Raw genomic sequence first — 27,439 nt, forward strand, 5'->3', positions numbered from 1 at the left:
TCTTCCTCCGATCTGTCAACCCAAGGGAGCCCAAGATACCTTGAAGAAACTGAAGCTCAAAGATGGAAAAGGGTGAAAACACAGGCTCTGCATCCCTCTGGCTTGCTCCCTCTGATATGAGATAGGTCTCTTATTCTTGATCCCCTTGTTCACAGTTCCCTGGTAGAACAAGGGCATTCTCAAGGCTTCCTCTGCTCAGCACTAAGCCCCCTTCCACTGTAGGGCTGTATGTCTCCTTTCTTCATTTGAAGCTGGGTTTTTCTCTGACCCTTAACAGTTTTGCACAATATATTTGTATTTCATGAAAAGCATGAATCTCTTCCATGAACAGAAGGACTCTGGCAATAGAGGGCACGCTTTTAATAAGAGGACTCACAGAGACTGAGTCATGAAACCTATACAAAGTATAATGTCACAAAGCTATACTTAATAACATGGACTTTGGACTCAGAAAGGCTTGAGTTGAATTCTACTTTTAGTCTCATCTGGAGTGTGCTGTCTTGCACATATTTCTTATTTTCTGTAAGCTGTAATTTCCTCATCTGAAAAATAGGAATTTTAATACTCCACTGATTTGTTGGAAAGTTGAAGTCAATGAGAGAGAGAGTGCACATATAAGCAAAATAGTGATTTTGACCAAAGGAAGAATGCCCAGCAACTTTGATGCATCCATTGCTAGGCTATTTTCAAGGACAAAATATTTTGGTCCAAATTTGGAGAAATACTTTCTGATTTTAGAAGATGGAAATGCAGAACCATACTGAAAAGTTGATCTAAGACCCCTAGTCAGTTAGATCTGTCTCCTCTGTGCTCCCACAACAGTCTGTACTGATTTCTATCACTAGCACTCATCTCTGCGTCATGGGGCTTCCCTTGTGACTCAGCTGGTAAAGAATCTGCCTGCAATGTGGAAGATCTGGGTTCAATCCCTGGGTTGGGAAGATCCCCTGGAGAAGGAAAAGCCTACCCACTCCAGTACTCTGGCCTAGAAAATTCCATTCCCATGTATAGTCCATTGGGTTGCAAAGAATCAGACACGACTGAGCGACTTTCACTTCACTGCACCATGGGCTTCCCTGGTGGCTCTGACAGTAAAGAATCTGCCCGCAGTGCAGGAGACCCAGGTTCGATCCCTGAGTCAGGAATATCCCCTGGAGGAGGGAATGGCCACCCACTCCAGTAATTTTGCCTGGAGAATCCCACAGACAGAGGAGCCTGGCGGGCTGCAGTCGATGGGGTCACAAAGAGTCTGACATGACTGAGCGATAACACTGCACTTTCTCTGTGTCATAGAATCTGTTAATGCTACATGACAGTTTGGAATAATAGAGGGTGAACTCTTCAAAGTCAGTTAGTCTGTTGCATTCATCTTGGCATCCTAGATCTTCACACAAACCCCAGACTAGAAAGCAGGCTATTGACGTAGGATGGATGGATGAATGATTGCCAGCCAACCCTCTGGTTGGTTCACTCCTATTTGTGAAGTTCACTGTAAATCTCATCTGAACTTAAATGCCTTTGTTGATTTTCTTCAGCTATGAGAAATCCCTTGGTTGACCACAGGAACTAAATCATGATTGTTGATCTTCTCTTCTTAAAAAAAAAAAATTATTACTAAATGAATGTCTCTACTTTAGATTATAGGGTGAGGCTAGATCCCATTTGATAATCTCTTTCACAGCCTTTCAGACATGATGAGTACTGGATAAACATATTAAATTCAACAGAGTAGATTACCTTCTTGGAGGGTTATCATGCATGTTGGCTGAAAAGTCTCTTCAGAGGTGTTAATTATGCACCAAGAGGACCCAGGAGAAAGGGTGTTCTTGTAGCCTATGAGTAATATGGGATTTGCCCACTAACAAGGCCTAAGAGTCTTCAAATTAAATTATGTTGCATCTGTGATATTACCTTAAACCAATTGGCATATAAACAGTGGCAGCAGAATTTTGAGAGCTGTCTGCTCTTCTTCAAGATTAATTTGCTTTCCCTGAGTTGTTTTTCTAGGAACAACATGAAGCACATGGTACCCACTGTCTTAGAGTAGTATGCTATTTTCTCCTTTTTAATATGAGAGTTGTGAGTTAATTTTATTTATTCATTTTTAAAAAAATTTTTGAATATGCTGGGTCTTTATTGCTGTGTGAGCTTTAATAAATAAAGTTTGTCTGAGACCCCAACTATTCTAGGTAGAAACGACTATTTTCCAGGTATAAGAGAGGTTTTTTTTTTTTTTAAGGATTTTACCTTTATAATTTTACTTCCCTTTGGGCTCACATGAAAATTAGTTTACATTAAAAATGAATTGACGTTTCTCTAGCTCTCATCCAACATTAGTTCTAACCATGCTAGATCTGAAGGATAAACTTCTTTGAATTAAAAACATATATTGCAGACTATCCCAATCTCATGTAAATGATTGTAAAGTCATCACTGTTTCGTCAGGATCTTAGTCCTCAGAAGTGCCTGATGCAAAGATCTGGTTTGCTATTTATTCTCTCGTTCCAGCAAGAGGTATTAAGTATCTCTGGTGATGTAGGTGGTGGTAAATTAGCAGTAAACAAGACACATGCTTCCCTTGTGTGGAGCTTCCTTTCTCATCTGGATACATAGTAATGAAGCAACAAAAGTGCCAGCTGGTGGCGAGGGCTACAGAAAGATTAAAACAGGGGGATGGGAGAGTGAGTACAGGCAGCAGATAAACACCCTAGCAGTTACATGCTCTTTTGAGAGACTGGCATTCAGATTGGGATCTGAATTAGAAGCAGCCATGGAAAGATCAGGGGGAATTGATCCAGTCAGAATAAATAACTGGAACAAAACCCCCCAAATCTAGGAAGGAGCTTAGTATGTTTGGAGAACAGAAAGAAAGCAAATATTGCAGATGGTTAGTATATAAGGGCGTCCCAGGTGACTCGGTGGAAAAGCACCCGCCTGCCCAGACAGGGGATGCTGTTCCATCTCTAGGTGGGGAAGATCCCCTGGAGGCGGAAATGGCAACCGACTCCAGTGTTCTTGCCTGGAGAATCCCAAGGACAGAGGAGCCTGGCAGACTACATGGAGTTTCAAAGATCAGACATGATTTAGCAACTAAACAGCAACAACATAGTATACAGGAGAGTGGTGAGGAGAAAGAGACTGGGAAGGTGGGTAAGCATCACTCAGGATGCAGCCTACCTTGAGGGTGAGACTCAGGCTCTGCTCTGGCTGTAGAGGAACTGAGAAGATAGTTGATCCTGACTTTCTGATGCCCAATTAGTGCCTGGAATGACCCCAGGGAGTGTGTTGCTGAGCACCTCTGCTACTGGCCAGGTCAACTACTCACATTGCACCCAGGGGCTGCCGACCCCCACTGTGTGTAACGCCAGGCCCCACTGACTCCCTGTAGAGTGATGTGGAGCCTGCCTGTATGGGTCATTTCTAGGTTTAGATGCCTGTGTGGCCATCCTCAAGGTCCCAACAGAACAAAGAAGTGATCATACATGTGACTACCAGCTGAAGTGTGCACTTTGACAGTAATCTCCATTCCATTTTTTTTTTTTTTTTGCATCAAGATATGTTTGTGTGTGTGTGTTTGTGTTATATGCAGATAATATGACTTTTTATTTAAGGGTTGGGTTGCCAGGAATATTATGTTAGGACAGTGTTGCCTAAATGGGTTGGTGAAAAATGTTTACCTAAATGAGAATGTGTTAAGTCTGTTTAACTGTTCTGTGACATGTTGTATTACTAATATTCAGTTAAAATGATAAATGTATGTGATGTATCACCTTGCAGTTTGGTATACACAAGATAAAAAATACCTCAGGTCTGCCATTTTGGTTCAGTTTCATAAACAGTTGGAGTCATTAAACATTAGGTTAAGCTAAGCCTTTAGCATCAGGCAAGCAAAATGAACAGGTATTGCGATTTTTATGACATTGAAAATGAAAAACATTTTAGATATTATTCATATTACTAAATTTACATTAGACACAAAGATTGCCAGATTCATTCCACCCGTTTTCACAGTCAGCAGTTGTTTAAATAAAATATTATTCCCTTCCCCACCTAGTTGCTGTGTGTAGACATTGCCAACCACAGTAATTATGAATGTTGTTGGAAGCTTGCAAAGTTGTCAGCTTGCTGTGGTTTGGTGAAGTCAGAGCCTAAGGGAGGGTGTAAATTAAAGCAGAGAGGAGGAAGACTGGGAAAGGTCTCTTTTAACAACGACCAAAAAAATAAAGCAACTCAGTGGGAGTGGAGGCTGGCAATCTGCTAAAAGGAAATGAAAGGAAATTCTTCATTTCTAAATGGTTCATTGACCCATGATAATAAAGCAGCCCTGCAAAGAAGGATAATTATCTTTTTAAGTATCAGATGCCCTGTGGGTAAAGGCCTCCCTTCTCCTCTCTTGAAAAATGAACTGAGATTAAACAAATACTCCTTTTCCTAGTTTACCATTGACATGAATTTCCTGGTTATGAGCAAAAGTAATCACTTTTCCCTTTTTCTTTTCCCTCCTTGTCTTATGGAAATCAAACCTGCCCGGCTGAGCTCAGTGCACTTCCCCCGGGCCCTGAGTCCTACCAATAGTATGGGGAGCTAAAATGCTTGATATTCTGGAGAGAATAGCAATTGCAAACTTGTGGTTTTATTATGCCCCTTAGCTCCTTGGCTCGAGGCAGAAGCATGCTTTTTTTTAAAACAAGAAAAACGAAAGACACAGAAAAGAACGTTAGTTTTTTTTCTCCTGCTGGTATCTGAAAAATAAACAAGAAATTCAGTGTAGCTTGTGTGTGTGTACATATGTATGTGTACATGTCTCTATGTGTATACCCATACATATATGATGAGTTCAAATACAAAAAGGAAGTGAAATGTTATCGATGATGTGACATTGAATATTTTTTTGCTACCCACAAATGATCAAACATGTATGCTTTTTCTCAAGACTTTTGTTTGTTCAGACCAATAATGTAAACATGTTGACTAGTCTGACTAATAGAATACATTAAGATGGTTTCAATTGCACAATCAGACAACCTAAATTGCTTACCCATGTGGCACATCTCCTTGTTATAAATGAAGTTGGCTGTACATTTTCAGAATGTCTATACTCCTTTAAAAAAGAAAGCTGCTATTATCTTTTCATTAGCTATTCTTCTAGAGAGATGTTAAAGTCTTAACCATGATGCTCTTCATAGAAAAACCAAATAAATATTCCAGTTGCTTTTCCAACCCAGAGCCTTTGGCTCCTTGAGAAGACTGAGCTTCAAAATAGAGTCCAGGAGATAATGGTCCAGAATAGATCGTGCCTCATGGCATAATTACTTCAGCCAGCACTTAAGCCTTTTTGAACATTGATGTCTTTTTCTCTTAAAAGAACTTTCTCAGGGCACCACAGCTTCTCCTTCAGAGTATAATTAGCCGTGTTTGTCAGCTCTGTTTGAACTCCTTGGAGTTCAGTGGTTGGTAAATATTTGTTCTTTTATCCCTTCGCCTTTGTGAGTTCAGGCCCCGGGCCTGATTCAGTGCTATGGGTATAAACTTCTTGGCGAAAACGTTCCCTAAAGCAAGCAGAATGTACCTTAACAGACCTCACTGCAGATGTCCTCGTGTGTCCTCTCCGGCCAGTGGAGCGCTTCCGAGACATGAGTCCCGAAGAAGTGGCTGACTTGTTTCAGGCTGCACAGAGAGTCGGCACAGTGGTGGAGAAGCATTTCCAGGGCACCTCGCTCACGTTCTCCATGCAGGTGAGTATACACAGAGCTCAGAAAGTATTTTTCATCCTTTTCACATTGAACTCTCTCCCATGACAATGTTTCCCCATTTTGTGCAGTGTAATATTGGCTTCCCTTGTGGCTCAGTGATAAAGAATCAACCTGCCAGTACAGTAGATGCAGAGGATTTGGGTTCGATTCCTGGGTCAGGAAGATCCCCTGGAGAAGGGAACAGCTACCTGCTCTAGTATTCTTGCCTGGAGAATTCTATGGACAGAGGAAGCTGGCAGGCTACAGTCCGTGGGGTCGCAAAGAGTCAGACATGACTGAGTGACTGAGCACACATGCAACCTGATGCTGGGTTGGCCAAAAAAGTCCATTAAGGGTTTTCTGTAAGATGTCATAAAAAAGAAAAAGTCCAAACAAACTTTTTGGCCAACACAGTAGTTTTGTTTTTCTTTTGTTTTCTTCCTCTTACATGATTTCTTTTGTCTGTAGTGCACATCACAACCCATCAGGTTGACTTCAGGACCCACTAATGGATTGAGAACCAATGGGTCTGAAAACCATTGATGACACAGGTCTGCTTCATCTTGGCTACAGCAAGGCACAAATTCTCACCCCAAGTAGTCTGGGTCCTAGGAGTCAAAAGACTCCTAAATTTGCAGAGTTCTACTTTAATTTTGAAATTTCTGACTTTAAAAATACTGCTGGTTCTGCTACTCCAAACCAGATGAACATTTACTTTTGCTTTCAGTTCAGTTCAGTTGTTCAGTCATGTTTGACTCTTTGCGACCCCATGAACCACAGCACACCAGGCCTCCCTGTCCATCGCCAACTCCCGGACTCCACCCAAACCCATGTCCATTGAGTTGGTGATGCCATCCAACCATCTCATCCTCTGTCATCCCCTTCTCCTCCTGCCTTCAATCTTTCCCAGCATCGGGGTCTTTTCAAATGAGTCAGCTCTTCGCATCAGGTGGCCAAAGTATTGGAGTTTCAGCTTCAACATTAGTCCTTCCAATGAACATCCAGGACTGATCTCCTTTAGGATGGACTGGTTGGATCCCCTTGCAGTCCAAGGGACACTCAAGAGTCTTCTCCAACACCACAGTTGAAAAACATCAATTCTTCAGCACTCAGCTTTCTTTATAGTCCAACTCTGACGTCATACATGACCACTGGAAAAACCATAGCCTTAACTAGACGGACCTTTGTTGACAAAATAATGTCTCTGCTTTTTAATGTGCTGTCTAGGTTGGTCATAACTTTCCTTCCAAGGAGTAAGCGTCTTTTAATTTCATGGCTGCAATCACCATCTGCTGTGATTTGGGAGCCCAGAAAAATAAAGTCAGCCACTGTTTCCACTGTTTCCCCATCTATTTGCCATGAAGTGATGGGACCGGATGCCATGATCTTAATTTTCTGAATGTTGAGCTTTAAGCCAACTTTTTCACTCTCTTTAATTTCATCAAGAGGTTCTTTAGTTCTTCTTCACTTTCTGCCATAAGGGTGGTATTATCTGCATATCTGAGGTTATTGATATTTCTCCCGGCAGTCTTGATTCCAAGTTGTGCTTCTTCCAATCCAGCATTCCTCATGATGTACTCTGCATGTAAGTTAAATAAGCAGGGTGACAATATACAGCCTTGATGTACTCCTTTTCCTGTTTGGAACCAGTCTGTTGTTCCATGTCCAGTTCTAACTGTTGCTTCCTGACCTGCATACAGGTTTCTCAAGAGGCAGGTCAGATGGTCTGGTATTCACATCTCTTTCAGAATTTTCCACAGTTTATTGTAATCCACACAGTCAAAGGCTTTGTCATAGTCAATAAAGCAGAAGTAGATGTTTTTCTGGAACTCTCTTGCTTTTTCGATGATCCCATGGATGTTGGCAATCTGATCGCTGGTTCTCTGCCTTTTCTAAAACCATCTTGAACATCTGGAAGTTCACAGTTCATGTATTGTTGAAGCTTGGCTTGGAGAATTTTAAGCATTACTTTACAGCGTGTGAGATGAGTGTAATTGTGCGGTAGTTTGAGCATTCTTTGGCATTGCCTTTCTTTGGGATTGGAATGAAAATTGACCTTTTCCAGTCCTGTGGCCACTGCTGAGTTTTCCAAATTTGCTGGCATATTGAGTGCAGCACTTTCACAGCATCATCTTTCAGGATTTGAAATAGGTCAACTGGAATTCCATCACCTCCACTAGCTTTGTTTGTAGTGATGCTTCCTAAGGCCCACTTGACTTGACATCCAGGATGTCTGGCTCTGGCTAGTGACTGGATTTGTTTGCCTATTTTCAACTATTTCAACAAACAGTTTTGTTGGGATTCTGAAATCCTAGGGGAGAACCCAGGATAGGGACAGAGTCCAGCTGGAATAACACTTCCTTCCACCTTTTCTCTCAAGGTCAGAATAGCCAGGAAGGGCCCCCTCTCCCTTCTGTTGCTGTGTGAGAGCCCATATTCTTGCCCAATGGATTACGTTTATGGCAGATTTCCCAAGTTGAGACTTAAAGTCATCAGGCATTAATTAAACTACATCTGGATTAAAGATAACCAAAAGGTATGATTCTTTCCAGTGTTCCTTTAATGCCATTAAAACCATAGCCGAAAGCAACAAACATACAAGTAGGAAGGGGGTTGACTCACTGGACAATTTGTGTCATTTTTATACATAACTTCTCACTTACTCCCAGACAAAAATGGAGAACTGTCAGGTTCCATACATTTGAAGCTCATGGTCCCCATGAGGAAACTATAAATTAATACACAATGAAATTGGATCTAAATTATTAATGGGCGGTATTTCTGAATAAGCAGGAGATACCATCTATCTGTTCTCACCTCTGTGTTTTTTTTTTTTTTCCTTTGTTTTCCTATTTCTAGGATGGCCCTGAAGCTGGACAGACGGTGAAGGTGAGTGCTTATTATGTACATACAAATTAATAGGGGGTGATTACGAGAACTAATAAAAAATCACACTGAGTCATTTAGAGCACATTACTGTTTCACTATGTTATCTTCGAGGTCAGGGAGACCCTTGGCGTTAGAGCCATAAATCCTGACATTATAAACTTTGCCAAGCAATATGTTTCCCATTAGTTTGTAAGACATTTACCTTTTGTAGTAAAATTATTATTGTCCAAAAGCTCAAACAGAAACTAAATCACAGAGTCCTGAAATGCAAGCCAGGGTCCAAGGAGCTCATGGGAGGTGGTGTCTAGGAAACAGCATAGATGTCGGGTATGGATTGCTGTGTCTCCTGTGAGGCCGGGGCCCCACTGACAGCCTTCTAGTTCTCTATGCCATCTCTTTTGCACTTTGCTGATGTTGAGCGGAGGGCTTGCTCATGCACTGGCCCCACATTTGGGCTGTCCCTTCACTCCTCACCCTGTGTTCCCCTCTGTTCTCTTCCTCTCCACCCATACCCCTACTCTTTCCCTCCCTTTGTACTTAATACCCAAGTTCAATGTGACAGTCAGTGGAGCTCAGAAATGGGTTTTAAGTGCGCCAGAAGAGGGAAGGAGGATTTATTAGGATAGTGTCTGCTTTCTTAATAAAATAAAACAAGAGAATGAAATCCTGGATGATTCTGAAGCTGAGTTTCAATCCCCTTCATACAAATTCAAATTTCTATGCAGTTAGTTCCTAAGCCAAAATCATAGAAAAGTCCTTTTTTTTCCCCCTCCATGTTAGAAATCAGAAGCAAGTCTAACTGGGGTGTTAATGTTACATTTTTGTGAAATAAGGTTTTATGGCTTTGAGACTGGCTGTGAGCAAGTAAGGTAATGCTTGGTACCAAGCAATGCCAAATAAACTTACTGCGCCTTTGATGCTCATCTGCATGTGGCTATAATGCTTAACACAGCTACTACGGGGCTTTTAACATAGAGTCTCTGGGAAGTTCTTTAAGGAGCAAATGTAATTCCTTATGATAAAAAAGAGCTTAGCCTTGCTCCAGACACTGTGATAAAGATGGGATTCTCAGCTTTTCTCAACCTCTGTGCCTGGCTTCCAAACATGCAGATGGTAAAAAAAAAAAAAAAAGAAAGAAAGAAAAAAAAAACAGTCTAATAGGAGTAGCTTCATTTTGAAATTGTTTTTTGAAATACAGAAATCCAGTTGCTAGACTTTTAAAAAAATCAATATTCAAATATAAATCCCCAAACTAGCAGATGAGTTAGATGCTTACTTTGTGCAGTATCTATTTAATGGAATTCCTTCAGCCATTCACAGAACACTGCAAAGGCATAGGAGTAACAGGGGAGAAATTCAGACCTTGTCAAGAGGCGTGCACAGGTTGATAGAGTACACGAAGGGAACAGCTGAAATGTATATGAGTATATATGTTATACGATCTCAAAATTTTATTTCAGGATTCTGAATGGAACATTAAAATCTTTCCTAGGCAAGCAGGCACTGAATAGAGACAAAAAGTAGATTAGTGGTTACCAAGGACTGTAGGAAAAAGGGAATGGGAAATGAGTACTGAGAAGGAGTTTCTTTTGGGGATGATTAGTGGGGGAATTAGTGGTGATAGTTGTGCAACATTATGAGTATTTTTAAAACCTACTGAATCCTGCATTTGAAAATGGTAACTTTTATGTTATTTACATTGTATATCAATTAAAAATGGCAATAAAACTTAAAAAAAAAATAAAGCCAAAAAACCCAACAAGCACCGAATCTAGTATGGCTGACTACCATGGCTGTAGACACTCTGACTCTAGTACTGACTACTTTTTCATGTCGCAGTGATCTGGCCAAAATTTTTAATGATTTTGTTAGCTTTGGTGGTGATGTTGGAATAATTTTTGGAGTATACCACTCAGATATAAATTGTTGAATATGGTTCTTATCATAGTTCATTTTGAGATTACAGTTTTTGGAAATTTTTTATTATTATTTTTTTTTTTTACAGTTTTTGGTAGATTATATTCTTTTGGACATCTTTCAGTTGTTTCCTATGTGATCACAGGATTTCTCCCATATGAATTACCTGGGCCATCTCAAACCCTTTGTGTAATATTAAATGGCTAAAAGAAGCATCCACATGCATTTGACCCTTGAATAGCAGAAGTTTGAATGGTGAGGGTTCACTTATAGAGGCATTTTTTCAGTAGTAAATACTGTAGTAATATAGATCAGTGGTTGGTGGAATCTGCAGATGCAGAAGTGCATGTATCTGGGCTGACTATAAATTATACATGGATTTTCCACTTTGAGGGAGGTTTGGAACTGTTAACCCCCAGGTTTTAAGAGTCAGCTGTACATACAGCTGGGCTTCCCCAGTGGCTCAGCAGTAAAGAATCTACCTGCAACACAGGAGACATGGGTTCGATCCCTGGGTCTGGAAGATTCCCTGAAGGAGGCATGGCAACCCATTCCAGTATTCTTGCCTGGAGAATCACATGGACAGAGGATCCTGGTGGGTGACAGTCCATAGTGTCACAAAGAGTTGGATGTGACTAAACTGACTGAGCATGCATGTACATCCAACTATAATCTCGGTGGATGACAAAGTTTTGAAAACTGTCCTTTTAGAACAAGTCTACATATCAAAAGTTGTCTAATCTATTTTTTCTAAGTATGATTCTTATTCTACCTACATAAGAATTACTTTTCATGTTACTTTAATAGAAAGGTTGATTCTGTTTTTATTCTGAATCTGCTGACAGAATCTTTGTGTTTGGGGCTTTTGAGTCTTCACTGGTAACATACATATCCTATGAGTCTTCTCAGATTGTAGATATTTACTAGTCTTGCTGTTCCATGGTGATAAAATAGTACGCAGTGATGGCCCCATAACCTTGACCCAAGGAAGCCAGAAGTCAGCCCTGCCAGAGAGCAAAACTGCATCATCAATATTTAGCTATTGGGTTTTGGCTTTTTAATTATTTATTTATTGTTATTTTTGGCTGCACTGAGTCTTTGTTGTGGTACAGGGTTTTCTCTAGTTGCAGTAGGCAGGGGCTACTCTCTAGCTGTGGCTCCGGGCTTCTTATTGCAGTAGCTTCTCTTGTTGTGGTTCTTGGGCTCGAGAGCACAGGCTCAGTAGCTGTGTTGCATGGGCTTAGTTGCTCTGTGGCATGTGGGATCTTCCCAGACCAGGAATTGAAGCCATTTCCCATGCATTGCATGGTGAATTCTTAATCACTCGACCACCATGGAAGCCCCTAGCTATTGGGTTTTGAAAACAAAATCTGACTGAGCATTTCAGATTTTGAAATTCACACAGTTGAATATTATGAGGCCGTATTTGACAGCCTGCCATGGAAAATGCAGTGACTGTTTTGTTCATCTTTGCTTCTGTCTGTTGATATCCCACCTAATGCCTGGGTTCTAAACCATTTTTGTCTCCCACTGCACGGTAATAGCAATAAGCCCATAATGGTCTCTTCCTCTGAAGCAACCATTGTTGTTAGTGGAGGTGCACTGCTGAGTGAGCCTCTTGAACATGGTGCCCCTTTATGGTTTTTTGTTTTGTGGGCTTTAAATTCTTCTTTGCAAAGAACAAGGTGGACTAGCTTACTCAGAGGGGCATTTGTAACAGGAAAGGGAAATGTCGAACTAAAAAAGTGACCTCTTACTTCTCAGCTAATTATTCACTCTCCTGTTTGAGTTTAAATGTAAGAGGGCACCGTTATCCACCAGGTTGATTGTTGAAGCAATTTGAATATCCTACAGGCTTGAGAAATGATCGCTTTTTTCTGCACCACCATATGCATCTATTGATACTTATCACCCTGTACAAGGGGCTTCCTATGTGGTGCTAGTGGTAAAGAATCCACCTGTTGATTCAGGAGTCACAAGAGATGAGGGTTCAATCCCTGGGTTGGGAAGATCCCCTGGAGTACGAAATGGCAACCTGCCCCAGTGTTCTTGCATGGAAAATTCCATGGAGAGAGAAGCTGGTGGGATACGGTCCCTGGGACCACAGAGTCAGATACAACTGAGCAACTAAGTGCACAGCACATCATCATGTACATATGCAACCAGATGTTGCTTTATCATTAGCCCTCCCAGACACCCCCCCCATCTGAAGTAGCCCTCCTAAGCCCCACACTCCCTATCCTGTTTGCCTTTGTCAACTAAAAACAAAACCCCATAACCTAACAGTTGTGTGTTGTGTTTTATTCTGAGATCCTACTGAGGACTATAGCCTGGGAAGACAGTCTCTCAGATAGCTCAGATGAACTGTTCCAAAGAGATGAAAGGGAAGCCAGAATATATAGGAGTTTTACTGGAAAAAATGTAGTAGAACATCAAAAGATTATTGATAATCACACAAAAAACCCTTCATCTCAGGGTAATGATTTTACCGCTTTTCTATGTATGGGAATGTGCAAGAGTCTGGCTTCTTGAAATCATCCCTTTGATATACATCTTTACTATCTAGGGCCAATATCCACTTTTTCTCCTTCCTGAATTCCCCTCAGGGTACACTGTAGGAGCTGCTGCAATAGCTGATGGCTTAATGGCAGGCAACGTTCTTTGTCCATGCCTTACTTGATTTCCTTCAGAGTCTTCTTCACTGTCTTTTATTTGTTGGTATGTTACTTTTTCCCCCTGTACCATATTGTTTCTTTAGTCCCTGGAGAATGTAAGCTTCATGAGAACCTGCATTTTGTCATTGTTTACTGTGGCTCTCTTGGGTGGTATGGGGAGAAAGGTAGGGATGCTAATGATAGAAGAAATCTATTCTCCTAACTTACAGAAGCAAATGATGTGTTGTATTTCATTGTGCAGTCAGAGGTGTAGGTTTTCTGGAGTTTCTCTCAAGAATCTCCCTTATTCTGCCATCGCTGACAAAGACCAGAATTACCACTAATCCAATTCCCAAATCATACTCCAAAAATGTAATTTCAACTAGCCACATCATTAAGGCAATGTTCTGTCCTTTAAAAGAGATGCTACTGAGTAAGTTTAATGTGAGCTTTTAGAGCAATTACTATGTGCGTCTTTAGGTGGGAGAGTGCTTTAGGTATATTAAAGAGAGAGATTTATGGCAGGCAGGTAATTTAGAATTTTATAAGAGCTATTTATAAAATATGCTTGCTTACACTCTTCTATGTTTATGGTGCTTGAATCCTCTACTTAGATATTTAATTTCATAGTGTTAACTCAGTGGGAAGTGTCTCTTATTAACTGTTGATACATTAGTGATTACTTTTTTGGATTGCTTTCGGAAGAACAAAGAAAGGATTTCTTCAAAGAAATGTGATTTACAAATTAAAATAACAACAAACAAGCTCTTCCATTTACTGAGGAGTTTCTTGGGTCCCTTCCACAAGGAGATTTGCTAATCTTTGCAATTTATGAACTTAGAGGATGTTTTAGCTCCAAGTAAAGTCCAGGAGCTAATACACTTTGATGTCAGTAAGAGGCTCCATGGAAGTTTTAGCTTTGTGAGTTTGGCCCAGCCTCTTAACCTCTATGAACATTTATTTCCTCATATTTCAGATGGGAATAGAATGCCTAGCCCACCACATCTTGTCCCTAGGGCCTTATGCATGTTTCTTTCTTTCTTTTTTTTTTTAATTAATTAATTACTTACTTAAGTTTTGGCTGTGCTGGATCTTCACTGCTTTGTATGGGCTTTCTCTAGCGACATGAGTCGAGGACTGTTCTCTAGTTGTGGTGTGTGGGCTTCTCATTGTGGTGGCTTCTCTTGTTGTGGAGCACAGGCTCTAGGGCATGTGGACTCAGTAGTTGCATCTCTAGGGCTCTGGAGTGCAGGCTCAGTAGTTGGGGCACACAGGCTTAGTTACTCCAAGACATGTGTGATCTTCCCAGACCAGGGATCAAACCCGTGTCCCCTGCATTAGCAGGCATATTCTTAACCCTTGGACCACCAGGGAAGTCCACGTTTTTGTTCATTTTAATCTTACTCTCAGTTTTCTTGTCCTTAAGACAGGCTAAGGTGTCACTTTATGAGACTGTTTGTGGTATACAGGTTGTTTGCAGCCCTGTCTAGTTCACTTATTCAAACAGTAAATTCTCTCACTATTAATTACTGCCTTTTAGCTTACATTCTTGGGGAAAAAAAATAAAACCACTTTGTTCCGATCATATCACTTGTATAGTTTGAACATCTAGTTTGAACTTACAGAATTGACCTCTTGAATATTCAGACATCTGCATTATTACTTGGGGTATGAAATCTCAGCCCCAATGACCTTCAACCTCTGCTGTATCCCTTGGTGGTAATGAGTAAGCTGTGCTCCTGAACGACACTGTACTTCACAACTGCTTAAAGTAGGCTTCAGTGGGACAGAAACCTGTCTGCCCCTCTGCTGGCTCAGTAGGTCTGATGTGAGGCCCAGGGCACTGCCTTTTAACAGACAGAGTCAGCGGTGCTCGTGTACTGATCTCCCCAGTGCAGAGCCACTTAGCAAAGATGTGACGGGAGGTGGCGGGATCTCCACATAGCAGCTTACTTTTCAATCCAGAAGAATTCCTCATATTTGGTGTGCAGAGAAAGGAGAAACCAACATCTTAAAAATCAAAATGATTCTTACTTGACTGGTATTTATTATTTTCATCTAGAAGGAAATTTCATGAGATTTGTAATTTGCCAGAGAACTTTTATCATTTGATTAAAGCCATGAGGAAAATCACCTTGCCTATGTTTATATCTAATGCCTGTGTCTACTGTTGAAGAATTAGTATCTTCAGGATGCAGTCACTTTTATCTTCTGCAGTTGCCTTACAATTTGCATCTCTGGTCTGAAAATGAACCCAGTTTGCCTGAGTTTGGTAAATCGAAATTCAGTTTGGTGTTCAGGGGATGGGATTGGGTGTACAGTGGGGCGTGGACACCTCCGATCCCATCCTTCCCCTTGACTTTCCTTCCCCGCCTGGTGATTTGGAGGCAAAAGCCCTCATCCCTGGCTTTCTCAGCAGGAGAAGGGAAATGAGCCTGTCTTTCCCCTGTGGGAAAGTTTCTTTCTTCTTTCTTCTTCTAAACCCTTAAACCCTCTTCTAAGTGAGTATAAAATCACTGAGTTTTTCCATTTCTAATTAGTTAATCTTGAATCATATGATGCCATTTGGGTCAAAGCACTGAAAGGAAAATTAACCAAACTCTCTGGTCTTCTTCCATTTCTATTTGTTCATTTTTTCCCTGTTCTCTAAAACTCAAGGGCGGCTTAGGTGGGTCAGAGGGGAGTGCTGCACATGAAGTGAGGGTGGAAGGGAAATGTCATCAGGACTACACTCCTGATGAAGAGGGAGGACTCTGGAGCCAGATGGCCTGGTTTCCTTCCCAGAGTTATCACCTATCATTTCTATGACTCTTGCAAAAGTCAACCTTTTTTTAGCCTCATCTATTTATAAGGTTATAAAATGGGGGTCTTAATAGTATCCTGCCTCACTGGGGTATTGTGAAGATAAAACAGATTACAATACATGTAAATGTCTTTGACATAGCACTTGACACACAGGAAAGTCTCAATACATATTTGCTGTTAGTTTATAATTTTCACTTCATCCTCATGAGTCTAAAAATGGGGCATTGATATTTTATACTTAGGCTAAGGTTTATGGAGGTAGTCACTTATCAACAACAATAAGAACAACAACACAAGTTACAGATAGGAGAGTTGGGATTCAAACCCAGGCTTGCCTGAAAGCCTGATTTTCCGTTATATCATCTGAGCTGATCCTCCAAACACCTTGCACTCAGTGGCTATTGTTCAGTTACTCAGTCGTGTCCAACTCTCTGTGACCCCCTGGACTGCAGCACGCCAGTCTTCCCTGTCCTTCACTATCTCCCAGAGTTTGCTCAAACTCATGTCCATTGAGTTGGTGATGTCATCCAACCGCTTCATCCTCTGTTGCCCCCTTGACCTCTTGCCCTCAATCTTTCCCAGCATCAGGGTCTTTTCAAATAAGTCGGCTCTTCGCATCAGGTAGCCAGAGTATTGGAGCTTCAGCTTCAGCATCAATCCTTCCAGTGAATTTTCAGGGTTGATTTCCTTTAGGATTGACTGCTTTGCACTCTGTAAGCATAGCCAAAGGTACATAAGGAGATGTTTTGTAAATATTTTGTCTCCCTCAACACAGATTCATCTGCACTATTTTTCTCTGCTTAAAATAATGTGACTTCCATCTAAAAGTACCCAGGGGACTCTCTGTAATTTTAGTATACAGGTGAAGGTTAACTAACCTAAATACTACTTTATGTCAATTTACAGCAGAATTATATGTTTCAGATGTTTAATTTTTCATTAGTGCTACCAAACAAATTCCTTTAGTAATTGGAGGTCCTGACATATAGCAAAGTGGGTATTGGCTGTTAAATTTATTTTGGGATCTGTGACACAAAAATGTGGCAAATATTTTGATGCTTTCTTAATGTCAGTGTTTTACAGGTTTCGGTGGACTATCTTTTCCACCTGATGCTGAGAGTTTGGGGGTTTATTTTACTCACTGTCAAATCAAATATACTGTGAAAGGCAAAGTGCTTTATAGACCTTAAAGTGCTATGTAAATATAAGGCATTATTATTCAGACTCACCTTCCCTCTGTTGATGCAGTTGGGGCACTTATTCTCTGTCATTTTTGCTGTGAAATACTAGGTGCTAAGTACTAGGAATCACTGAAGATACTATTCTCTCACTATTTTGCTGCATATGTTTCAGGTCTAGGACAATGTGCATAAAATTCTCTAACTCCATATAACCACTTCATTTTAAGTTTAAAGTTTTAAGCCTGTGACATCTAAATAACTGGCTTGGGTAAAGTGTTTATTTTGTTAAAAAAAAAATGTAGTTAAACTTGTTCCGATTAATCCTGTGACAAGGATTGAATAGTTTTGACTAAATATGAGTGGTCAGTTCAGTCTTCTCAGATGATTAATTTGTTACAGGCCACATTATACACCTTAAATACAGAACAGGGAATGAAAGTCCCTAAAATAATGGGTGCTTTGGTTGAAACTGGACATTTCAGCTCAAACAGATCCAGACAAAACTGAAAACATTTGTTTTAGTACTTAGTAAAAATAATAAAATATAAAAGGAGACATCTATTTGAGTATAAAATATGTGGATCTATATGTTGCTTAGTGAAATAGGCAACATTGTGTTGAGATGCCCCTGGAGTTCAGTACCAGGTGGAAGGAGCACCCTGGGTTGTCCAGGGTACAGGGACCTTTCACTGCCTACTTAATATGTTCCTGGTTTTCCATTATATTATTTATATTTTATGAAGAAATATAGGAAACTATAATTTTTATTTTACAGGCATTCCATCAGAAGAATTTTCCATTGGGAAAAGATTCTGCTCATCCATTCTTTCTTCTGTCTTTATCTTAAGCACATAACTATGATTCCTATGTTCACATCTCTGCTTTTGTTGTTCAGTTGTTCAATCATATCTGACTCTTTGCAACCCCATGGACTACAGCACACCAAGCTTCCCTGTCCTTTACCATTTCTCGGAGTTTGCTCAAACTCATGTTCATTGAGTTGATGATGTCATCCAACCATCTCGTCCTCTGTCACCCCCTTCTCCTTCTGTCCTCAATCTTTCCCAGCACCAGAGTCTTTTCCAATGAGTGGGCTCTGATGACGGGGCCCCCAAAAAAAGTTTTTTGAAAAGTCCCCAGTTGATTATGATGGTTACACAGATTTATGAACTGCTATTTTATTTGCGTACCTAAATATGTTTTGATTCTCAGTCTTGGTGACCTAGACTTGCAGTTGATTCTGGTGGTTACCCAGATTTATGAACTGCTGTTTTATTTGTTTAATATTAATACATTTTGATTCTTGATCTAGATGACCTAGATTTGATTCTTATTCCCAAATTCATCCTGAATTATTCATTTTTTTCAGAGGCTCCTGTTAGTCCTTTATGCCACAGCCATTACTAAAGTAATTCTCAAGGCTCAAAAAGCAGCTGGAAGACTAAGGGTTTGATAACCAAGCCTGGGTCAGAGGGAAGGCAGTGTAATGAATACTAGACATGGCAAGGTGCAGAGGCACATACATGGAAGAATTCAAATAATGACCTTTCTAATGACATCTGAGTGAAAAACATTGGGTTGGTGAGAATGTGTAATGGCTGTGGGGCCAAACACAGTGAGAAATTCTCCTCCAATTTATTCGTGAAGAATGTTAGTGCTGAGAAAGAATAGTTTTGAAATTTTAACCTGATGTGTCATGAAACATCAATCCTACACCTGCAGCCTCATAGCAAATCCTCTTTCTGGAAGAGCCGCTCATCCACCAAGATGAAGGAAAGAGAGACATAAATTGCTAGAAGCCTTCTGAATCAGATTAATCCCACGCCACAGGGGGAAAGGATGAAAATGATGGTTTGCAATCCTTCTGGGCTTCAACATAAAGATAATTCTGTTGGGTTCTCGTAATGAAAACCCACATTTCTTTCTCCTGTAGTTTATCCTTTTGAATACACTTTTCTTGTTCCTGATGTTACATGAAAAATAAAAATGAAGTTGTTTAGGATGTTGACCTTGCCTAAAGTGGTTTAGAAGAATAAACAACATTGAGTGAACAAAGTGAACTCATCACATATTCTTTTACTTTGTGGCAAAATCCATTTATCCTAATGTTCATATTCAGATCTCTGCCCCCTGCCCCAGAGTCTGTGTATCAGTGTTTGGTCCCTGAAAAAAAATTTTTCTAATCATACTTTCTAGAAGGGTGCCCTGGAAATCGACCCAACAGGACCTTTTATTTGTGTTTCAATTCTTCTGTCGGTTATAAATGGTATAAACTCCCAGGTGTAATCAAGTTTTAGCAGGGTAATTTTGAGGACACTGTTTAATCTTAGAAGGAATAGATGTGATTCCAAGCTCAGCTCTGCTGTCACATGACCAGGGATGAAACTCACTCTTGAGGAAGGACCTCAGAGCAGGGGATGACTCAGAGAACCCCAGACAGGCATGTGACCTTGAAAGTCATGTAGTATTTCTCCCTTCCTGTAAATGATCCCCCTCTGTAGACTTTAAATCAGTCTTACATCTTCCTCTACACCTGGGAACCCAGTGTGCTGTATGGTAGCTGCTTCCAGCCTGGAACCGCTCTGCTCTCTGATTGAGGGTGAGAATTCCCTCACTGCCAACAGTATCCTGTTACAGCCTCCCAGGAAATGAACATCCTGCCTGCTCATGCTTTTATATTGGGTTGACCAAAATGTTCGTTTGGGGTTTGTCCATAACATCATACAGAAAAACCCGAATGAACTTTCTGGCCAACCCAATATCTAGGATTCATTCTTTAATTTATTCATCCATTACCTACTGTGTTCCACATATTGGCACAGGTCCTGGAAGAACAAGAAGAATGAGGAATAGTCCTTGTCTGTCTTCAAGGACAATTAAAATAAGGGCTATAAGAGAGGAAGACTAAGGAGATTGTATGTAGAAGTTGTATATTGTTGTTGTTTACTTGCTAAGCCCCGTCTGACTCTTTGCAACCCCATGGACTATACTCCACCAGGCACGTCTGTCCATGGGATTCTCCAGGCAAGAATACTGGAGTGGGTTGCCATTTCCTTTCCAGGGGAACTTCCTAGCCCAGGGATTGAACCCATATCTCCTGCACTGCAGGAGGAGTTTTTACCACTGAGTCACCAGGGAAGCCTAGAAGTTGTATAGCTCATATTAATTCCTCCCACCTGTGTTGATTCAGTACCTACTATGTTACAAGCACTTCAGGGAACTGGGATACAATGAGAGGAAAGACTGCCAAGGAATAACTCTCAACCTTATTGTCTTTCTCTACATGAAAATGAACAGATGAAATAATTGCAGATTTTGAAAACTTTTAGAAAGGCAGTAAATGGTGCTGTGAATGAGGGCAACATCGGGAGAGGGAGGGGAATGCGAATGGGGGAATGGGCTGCTTTAGGTAGGGTGGTCAGAACATGCCCACTGCAAATGTGACCCATATACTGAGACCTGAGGAATGACCAGAGTCTAGCCAAGGAAAGAATTGGGGAGGGAAAAAACTTCTGGGCCGAGGAAACAGCAGCAGAGATGAGCTTGGCAAAGTCAAGGAGATTGTTGGAGACTGGGTGGGCAGGGCTTCAGGGTGGAGAGAGAGGTGATGATGGAAGATACGTTTGAAGAGATGAGCAGAAGGATTGTTTTACCCGCATTAAGTACAACACGACTGTAAGGAGTTGTAGTTCTATTTTTAATGTACTTATTGTTTGGATTATATTCTAAGGACAGAGGGTATTTCACATGTGCTCAGTATGGTGGATCCTTTAAAGTGATTTGGTTTTCAGGTTTCCAGGAAGTTGAATAATTTGGTATCACATCTCTTCTGGGCACTGCTGGTCTCCCCAGCATACTCTCCATACTCTGCTGTTTAGCAGCCAAGGAGACAGGATGCATGCGAATCCATCTCTAGCTCTAGGTGCTAACCTCATTTAGTTACTCCAGAGGATGGCAAATTTTTTCATAAAAACCCAAATGGTAAACATTTTAGGCTTTGAGGGCTTGATGGTCTCTGTCACAATTATACAACTACCTTTATGGCACAAAGGCAGCTATTCAAAGTATGTAAATGAATTTTTAAAAATGGGTGTGCCTATATGCCAATCAAACTGTATTTGCAAAAGCACAGTGAGCAAGATGGTTGGCCCAGGGGCTGCCCATCCCTGGCTTCAGCCAACTCTTTGCCACAAGATGACTTTGATTAATCCTGACCTAAGTCACTTAGAGAGTAGGAGTCCCTTGGCTTCAGAAATGGCTGTTCCCAGATCCTCGAGGATTTGTGGGAAGGGATGCTTGTAAATAAGAAGGCACTGACCCTGACGCTGCTGGCCACCATCTTAGTATTCCTAGGATTCCAACCCGCTTTAGAATGAACCAGATACTGAGGCCTGAATGGCAGAGATGGAAAGAAGTTGGATTTTTGGTGACATTATTGGGGGTTCTGAATTAATCAGCCCTGAATCCTGTATATCTAGACTTTTTGGTTGCAGGATTTAATAAAGTTCCCATCTTGTTTCATCCAGGAAGACTTGAACTTTCTGCTACTGTCCATGAAAACCATCCTCCATTTGATCATCTCCTCTAAAATATTCAGTTATTGTTACTCCTTAGTATGCTTAACTGGCAGTTTGAGTCAACAATTTCTAAAGTGTTTCTGCATATCTGCAATACTCATCAGATGCCAGTGGGGATTGTGGAGTGAAAGTCTGAGAATCAATGGCCCTAGAAGAGCTTAACTTCCCAAAGGCTCCCTTTAGTGCATGACCACAGGGTAATTCCATTAACTTTAATGACTGGTGCTGTACAAAATGGGCCCTGTTAGTCTATTCTTCCCCTTCTTTCTGTGTTAAATCTTCTCCTGCAGCTAATTCTTCAGGGTAAGGTATGTGCACCAATGCCATTCATTCCTTGGCCTTTATTAATATATGCAGGACTCTCTCTCAGGGAAGCAGTGCTAAGTGAGTACATTAAAAATGAATCCGCTGCCCCATTTGTGGACTGTGAGAAAACCCCAGAGTCAGGGACATCGATGGATTATTATTGATTGTTCTAAGATCCAATAAAATCATAAATATGGCTCAGAACAATGACTGTGGCCACATTAGCAAATTATCAAATCCATAACTTGCTTCTGAGCCTGGCCTCAGAGATTTAAATAAAGTGCCAGAGGGTAGAAAGTTGTATTTTAGGAATGTGACAAACCAGGGTTAGGAGAGAGAAATTTATGATTTAATTTGCTGTGCAATCTAATTGAGAATAACTATTAGATTTTTTTTAAAGTGAACTTTGATTAGGTTTTAGGTGTCAGAAATAAACTGGAGATAGGGGTCAGTTTATACTTTTCTGGGAGTCTGTCGGGAGGGGAAAAAGAAGGTATTCATCGCAAGGAATGACTTTCCTGGGTGACCTTGCACCCTGCCTTCTGTTCTTATTTCCTTTGTTCAAATAATTAGGTTATACCCGAGACTAGCTGGTTCTTCCCAGACACTTGCTTTTTACTTTCTTCACCAAGTGTCAATTTTCTCCCATTTAGAAATAAATCAATTCGAAATGAAATTACCCAGAGCATTCATTTTTCACCATCTAGTAAATGAGTCTCTCAAAAGAACACAAGGTCCTCCCTTTTCAGCTCCAGCTTAATAAAATCCCTCTTCTCCATGGAAGCGGTGCAGAACTGTTGTCTCTGCCTTCTCCAGGCTTTCCATCTTTGGTGGACTACATGTGAGGCGATATTTGCTCTGGAAAATGTGCTGTCGGCCTCTCAGTAGGGTCCCATGCATATTTTCCGAAGATCTAACCTGAGGCTGGGCTGCCTGATTTACAGTTCTAACACATAGCAGGTGGAAAAAGCTGCCCTGGCGTTGTAACACCCATTAGCCATGATAGGAGTTCACTGGAAGCTCCGGCCTCAGACGCACTCCAGTGACACACACACACACACATGCACGCACTGGTGGCTAGATTTTCAGGAATGGGTTGACTCTCTTTCAACTCACTTCAGTTAAGTGGAAAAGTGATTTGCACAAAGGTAATCAACGGACATGGGTTTGGGTAGACTCCGGGAGTTGGTGACGGACAGGGAGGCCTGGCGTGCTGCGATTCATGGGGTCGCAAAGAGTCGGACATGACTGAGCAACTGAACTGAACTGAACTGAAATGAGATTTCATAGTGATCTGTGTAGAACTGACCGACGGACTTGTGCAGACAGTCAGCGGAAGCTTGAAAACCCAGCTGAGAAATGATAAATTACTGCTAACTGTCCTAATTATCCCTTGACACTCTATGTTGAAACCTGACTAAATTTTGCTGAAACTTACAAATAGGAAAGAAATTTAAGGCTTAATAAATTATCCATAATAGAAATGCTTAAAAGAGAGAGGAAAGGGAGAGAGAGCGAACACGAGTGAGCGTCATAGCCTAAGAGCTGCTATTGATCACCCAACAGCTTCTTGAGCCATAGAAAGAGGCAGGAATTGGGTGAGGGAAATGTGTTAGATAAATTATACTTTTAATTGCCAACCTAATTGGTGATATTTAACATGCTTGTTAGGTTAAGGAAGACTCTGAGTCAACTCCCAAGGTCATTACATTAATAGATCTGGTAAGCATGTAATTTGTGATGAGTTGATTTGTGAACATCGTTGTTCTCTGTAAACTGCATTATCATCATACTAGCTTTAAAGGATCACGCGCTGACTACATGCGTTTATTTCATGGTGTTTTAGTATAGTAATCTTGTACTTACCATCTTCTCTATTTTATAGTCTTAGGTTTAGTTCACATATACGTCCATGTAAAATGCCTAGAGTGGTGGCTAGCTTACTTCTTTAACAGCCATCTTATTCCAGTTTGGAGAACTCCAGTTAGAAAAGTTTGCTGTAGCTGCCGTAGCTTCTTCTCCCTCTTTTTTTAAATTTCCTCTTCCCCCTTTCTTCTCCCTCTTGCTCTTCCTCCTTTACTAGCTCTTCTTCTTTTATCTTTCTGTGAATCAGCATGGCAAGAGCAGAATGTTTACTTTTTCATCTTTCTCTCTGGAGTCTGGGCATTCTGGATTAATTCTGTACTTTCTCTCCTTCTTAAAACCTGTAGGATGTGAAAGAAATATGTCCTTCTTCCTTTAAGGACTCATTGGTGCCTTTAACTGTATAGGCCGCCTGCAGCAATTTGCTAAGCTGGTTCCCTACATCTAGATGTTGTCTGTTTGCTGACTTTTTTGTGTTAAATGTGTTGCCTAGAATCAAAATGGATTCTGCAGATGACATAGGAGCAAGTGGTATATTGCAGTTCTTGGAACATCTTGTATATGTCTTAAGCTTGAGGGTGATTTCCCCAAGTATAGAGCCTTGCCTAAGTCTGGATATTCTTACTGCAGATGAAGATAATTGAAAATGAAATGGTTAGAAAGATCCTCTTGGCAGGCACTGCAATAATGTGGAATTTCTTGTCTCCTTTCCATATTTTTGAAGACCATCAAGTCTGTTCCTTGATATGGAGTCCCATGGTGTAAACCATCCTCAAGATCAATTGGTTATTTATAGATTTACTTTTTGGTCTCACTGTGAATGAATGCTAACTGCAAGTGAATTGTGAACTAATATTCTTACTTAAGCAACTGTGAGGGCTTTTTCCACACCTGGGATATTTGCAGACACTGACTGTTCTCATACCTAACACTCACCAAGCTTTCATGCTAGTTATTTCCCTCATAGCAGGCATACAAAAGGCATATGGAGCCCACTGGACTCTTTCATTTCAGTTCAGTCACTCAGTCATGTCCAACTCTTTGCGACCCCATGGACTGTAGCATGCTGGGTTTCCCTGTCCATCACCAACTCCTGGAGTTTACTCAAACTCATGTCCATCGAGTAGGTGATCGCATCCAACCATCTCATCCTCTGTCATCCCCTTCTCCTCCTGCCTTCAGGTCACTTTTATTTTTTTTTATTTTTTATTTTTTTAATTTTTATTTATTTATTTATTTATTTTTTCAGTGGGTTATGTCATACATGTCATACATGTCATACATGAATCAGCAATAGATTTACACGTATCTTTTCCAGCATCAGGGTCTTTTCCAATGAGTCAATTCTTTGCATCAGGTGGCCAAAGTATTGGAGCTTCAGCTTCAGCATCAGTCCTTCCAATGAATATTCAGGACTGATTTCCTTTAAGAAAAAGGACTGGCTGATTTCCTTGCAGTCCAAGGGATTCTCAAGAGTCTTCTCCAACACCACAGTTCAAAAGCATAAGGTCTTTGGCACTCAGCTATCTTTATGTTCCAACACTCATATCCATACATGACTGCTGGAAAAACCATAGCTTTGACTAGGTGGACGTCTGTCGGCAAAATAATGTCTCTGCTTTTTAATATGCTGTCTAGGCTTGTCATATCTTTTCTTCCAAGGAGCAAGCTTGGGGTGACAATTAGAAGCATAATTTAATGATAAGCAGCTAATTCATTGAACATTGGAGGGGTCGTAGAATCTTTCCAGTCTGAAAGCTCTGGGCATTTTCTGTAGAACAATTCAGGTACACACACAATGTTTGCATTGATTTTTGGGAGCTCTCCTTGCCCCCGACACCTATCCACCAATTCTTCAACTGAATTTGCCTGAATTGTTGTCTTTCACTTCAGTATTTAGCATAGTTAGCACCACTAACCTGAATTGATGGGATGAATCTTGAGGCAGGTTACAAAGAGCCATGTCCTCCCCATCTGAGAGATTTGAAATTATAAACTATTTCCCTCACTTATGAGAATGGTTTGCTCTGAAGATTGAGACTAGCTCTGCTCACTCTTAGCTATGCGGCTTTAGGCAAGTGTCTTGATACTCTCTCTTGCTTGGTTTTCTTGTCCATGAAACTGAAATAAGAATATAGTTCTCTCCTGCATAGGATTTTGTGAGTAATTCAGGAGGCCACGAATGGCTTTCTTGGTGTACTCTATTTGTATGTATCAGTTATTTATCGTGACCCAGCCACAGGCCAGCTTCTCTTCTAGCTTCTGTTAGGACAGCAGAGAACAAAGAGAGGTGGTCCCTGCCTTCAGAGCATCTTCTCACTTGCTTTGTCATCATCACCTCAGCAGTTTTACCATCACCCCTGGGTGAAGGAAGGCTGATCAGAGAGTCAGCGGAAACCCTGGGAGAGGAGTCAAGGTGAATCTCAGTTTATTTCCAGTCCTCTCAACTCACCCTGTTAATGGATCCCAGATTCTTATTAATGTTGAGCAAATTGGTTTCCAAGTAACCTGAGCTTGACTCACTAGTCAAAAAGAGCTGAATATGCAGAGCTAGTTCTTCATGTTGAAAACTGTAGTCTACCAGATGTTACTGAGGGAAGAGGGTAGGGTGGATGGTCTCTCCAGACATGCAGGTTGTCTGTGAAGCATGGCCCCTAAGATGGCTATTTGCTCTACCAGAGGAACTTTATGCTGTATTTCTTGCATCATGGATTCTTTTTTTTTAATGGACAATTGAATGATTGAGCAACCGTTTCTTCCATAGCCCTGCCAAAATAGGACAGTATTCTGGCAACAAACTCTACAACATGAAGTGGGGATTTTCTTAACCTTTGAAGACTAGGTATGACCTTAAACCAATCTTACAAATCTTAAGAATTCATTCCAGTCAGCTATTAAATTTTATTTCCCTCTTCAAAAGACTAAGCATGAATTGACATTACAATTAAGAAACTTGAGAGTAAGGAATTGAAATTTGAGAGTTACAAAGTTTAGACTTGAGTTAAATCTCGTTAAATTCAAGAGGGCAAAGTTGGAAGTTTAGCTGGAATTATGTTTGAAGTTAGGTTTTAAAATTGATACAGTTTTGTTCTTTCATATGAGTGTGTGTGTGTGTGTATTATGTATGTATGTATGTTCTTAATGTCCTTACTAGATTTCCTATGTGGGCTTCCCACGTGGCTCAGTGGTAAAGAATCTGCCTGACAATGTGGGAGATGCGTGTTTGGTCCTTGGGTCAGGAAGATCCCCTGCAGAAAGAAATGGCAACCCACTCCAGTATTCTTGCCTGGAAAATCCCGTGGACAGAGAAGCCTGCTGGGCTGCATTCTATGGGGTCGCAAAAGAGTCTATTATGACTTAGCAACTAAATATCAACAGAGATCTTCTTTGTAGCTTGATCTTACAGGCATGGGTTTCTGTTATCCTGGACAGCACTGTCAGAAGGAAGAGCAGAGCCTGGTACACTCAGAGCTCAGACTCATGCAACCCTCACATGGTGGGATGTGTCCCCAGCA

The 27,439-nt window shown here is 40.9% G+C and overlaps 1 protein-coding gene across 12 annotated transcripts in view; it reads left to right on the forward strand.

The window, feature by feature from the left end:
- The window catches only part of FHIT (fragile histidine triad diadenosine triphosphatase), a 1,484,422-nt gene that overhangs the window by 1,185,173 nt on the left and 271,810 nt on the right, over positions 1 to 27,439 (forward strand). For all 12 annotated transcript variants that reach the window (XM_043886316.1, XM_043886317.1, XM_043886315.1 and 9 more), the window contains 2 exons: positions 5,590 to 5,735; positions 8,592 to 8,621. In XM_043886316.1, the coding sequence (XP_043742251.1) occupies positions 5,590 to 5,735; positions 8,592 to 8,621 (176 nt within the window). The remainder of the gene's footprint in view (positions 1 to 5,589; positions 5,736 to 8,591; positions 8,622 to 27,439) is intronic.

This window comes from Cervus elaphus, chromosome 24 (genome assembly GCF_910594005.1).
Source record: "Cervus elaphus chromosome 24, mCerEla1.1, whole genome shotgun sequence".
In the NCBI taxonomy this organism is placed as follows: domain Eukaryota; kingdom Metazoa; phylum Chordata; class Mammalia; order Artiodactyla; family Cervidae; genus Cervus; species Cervus elaphus.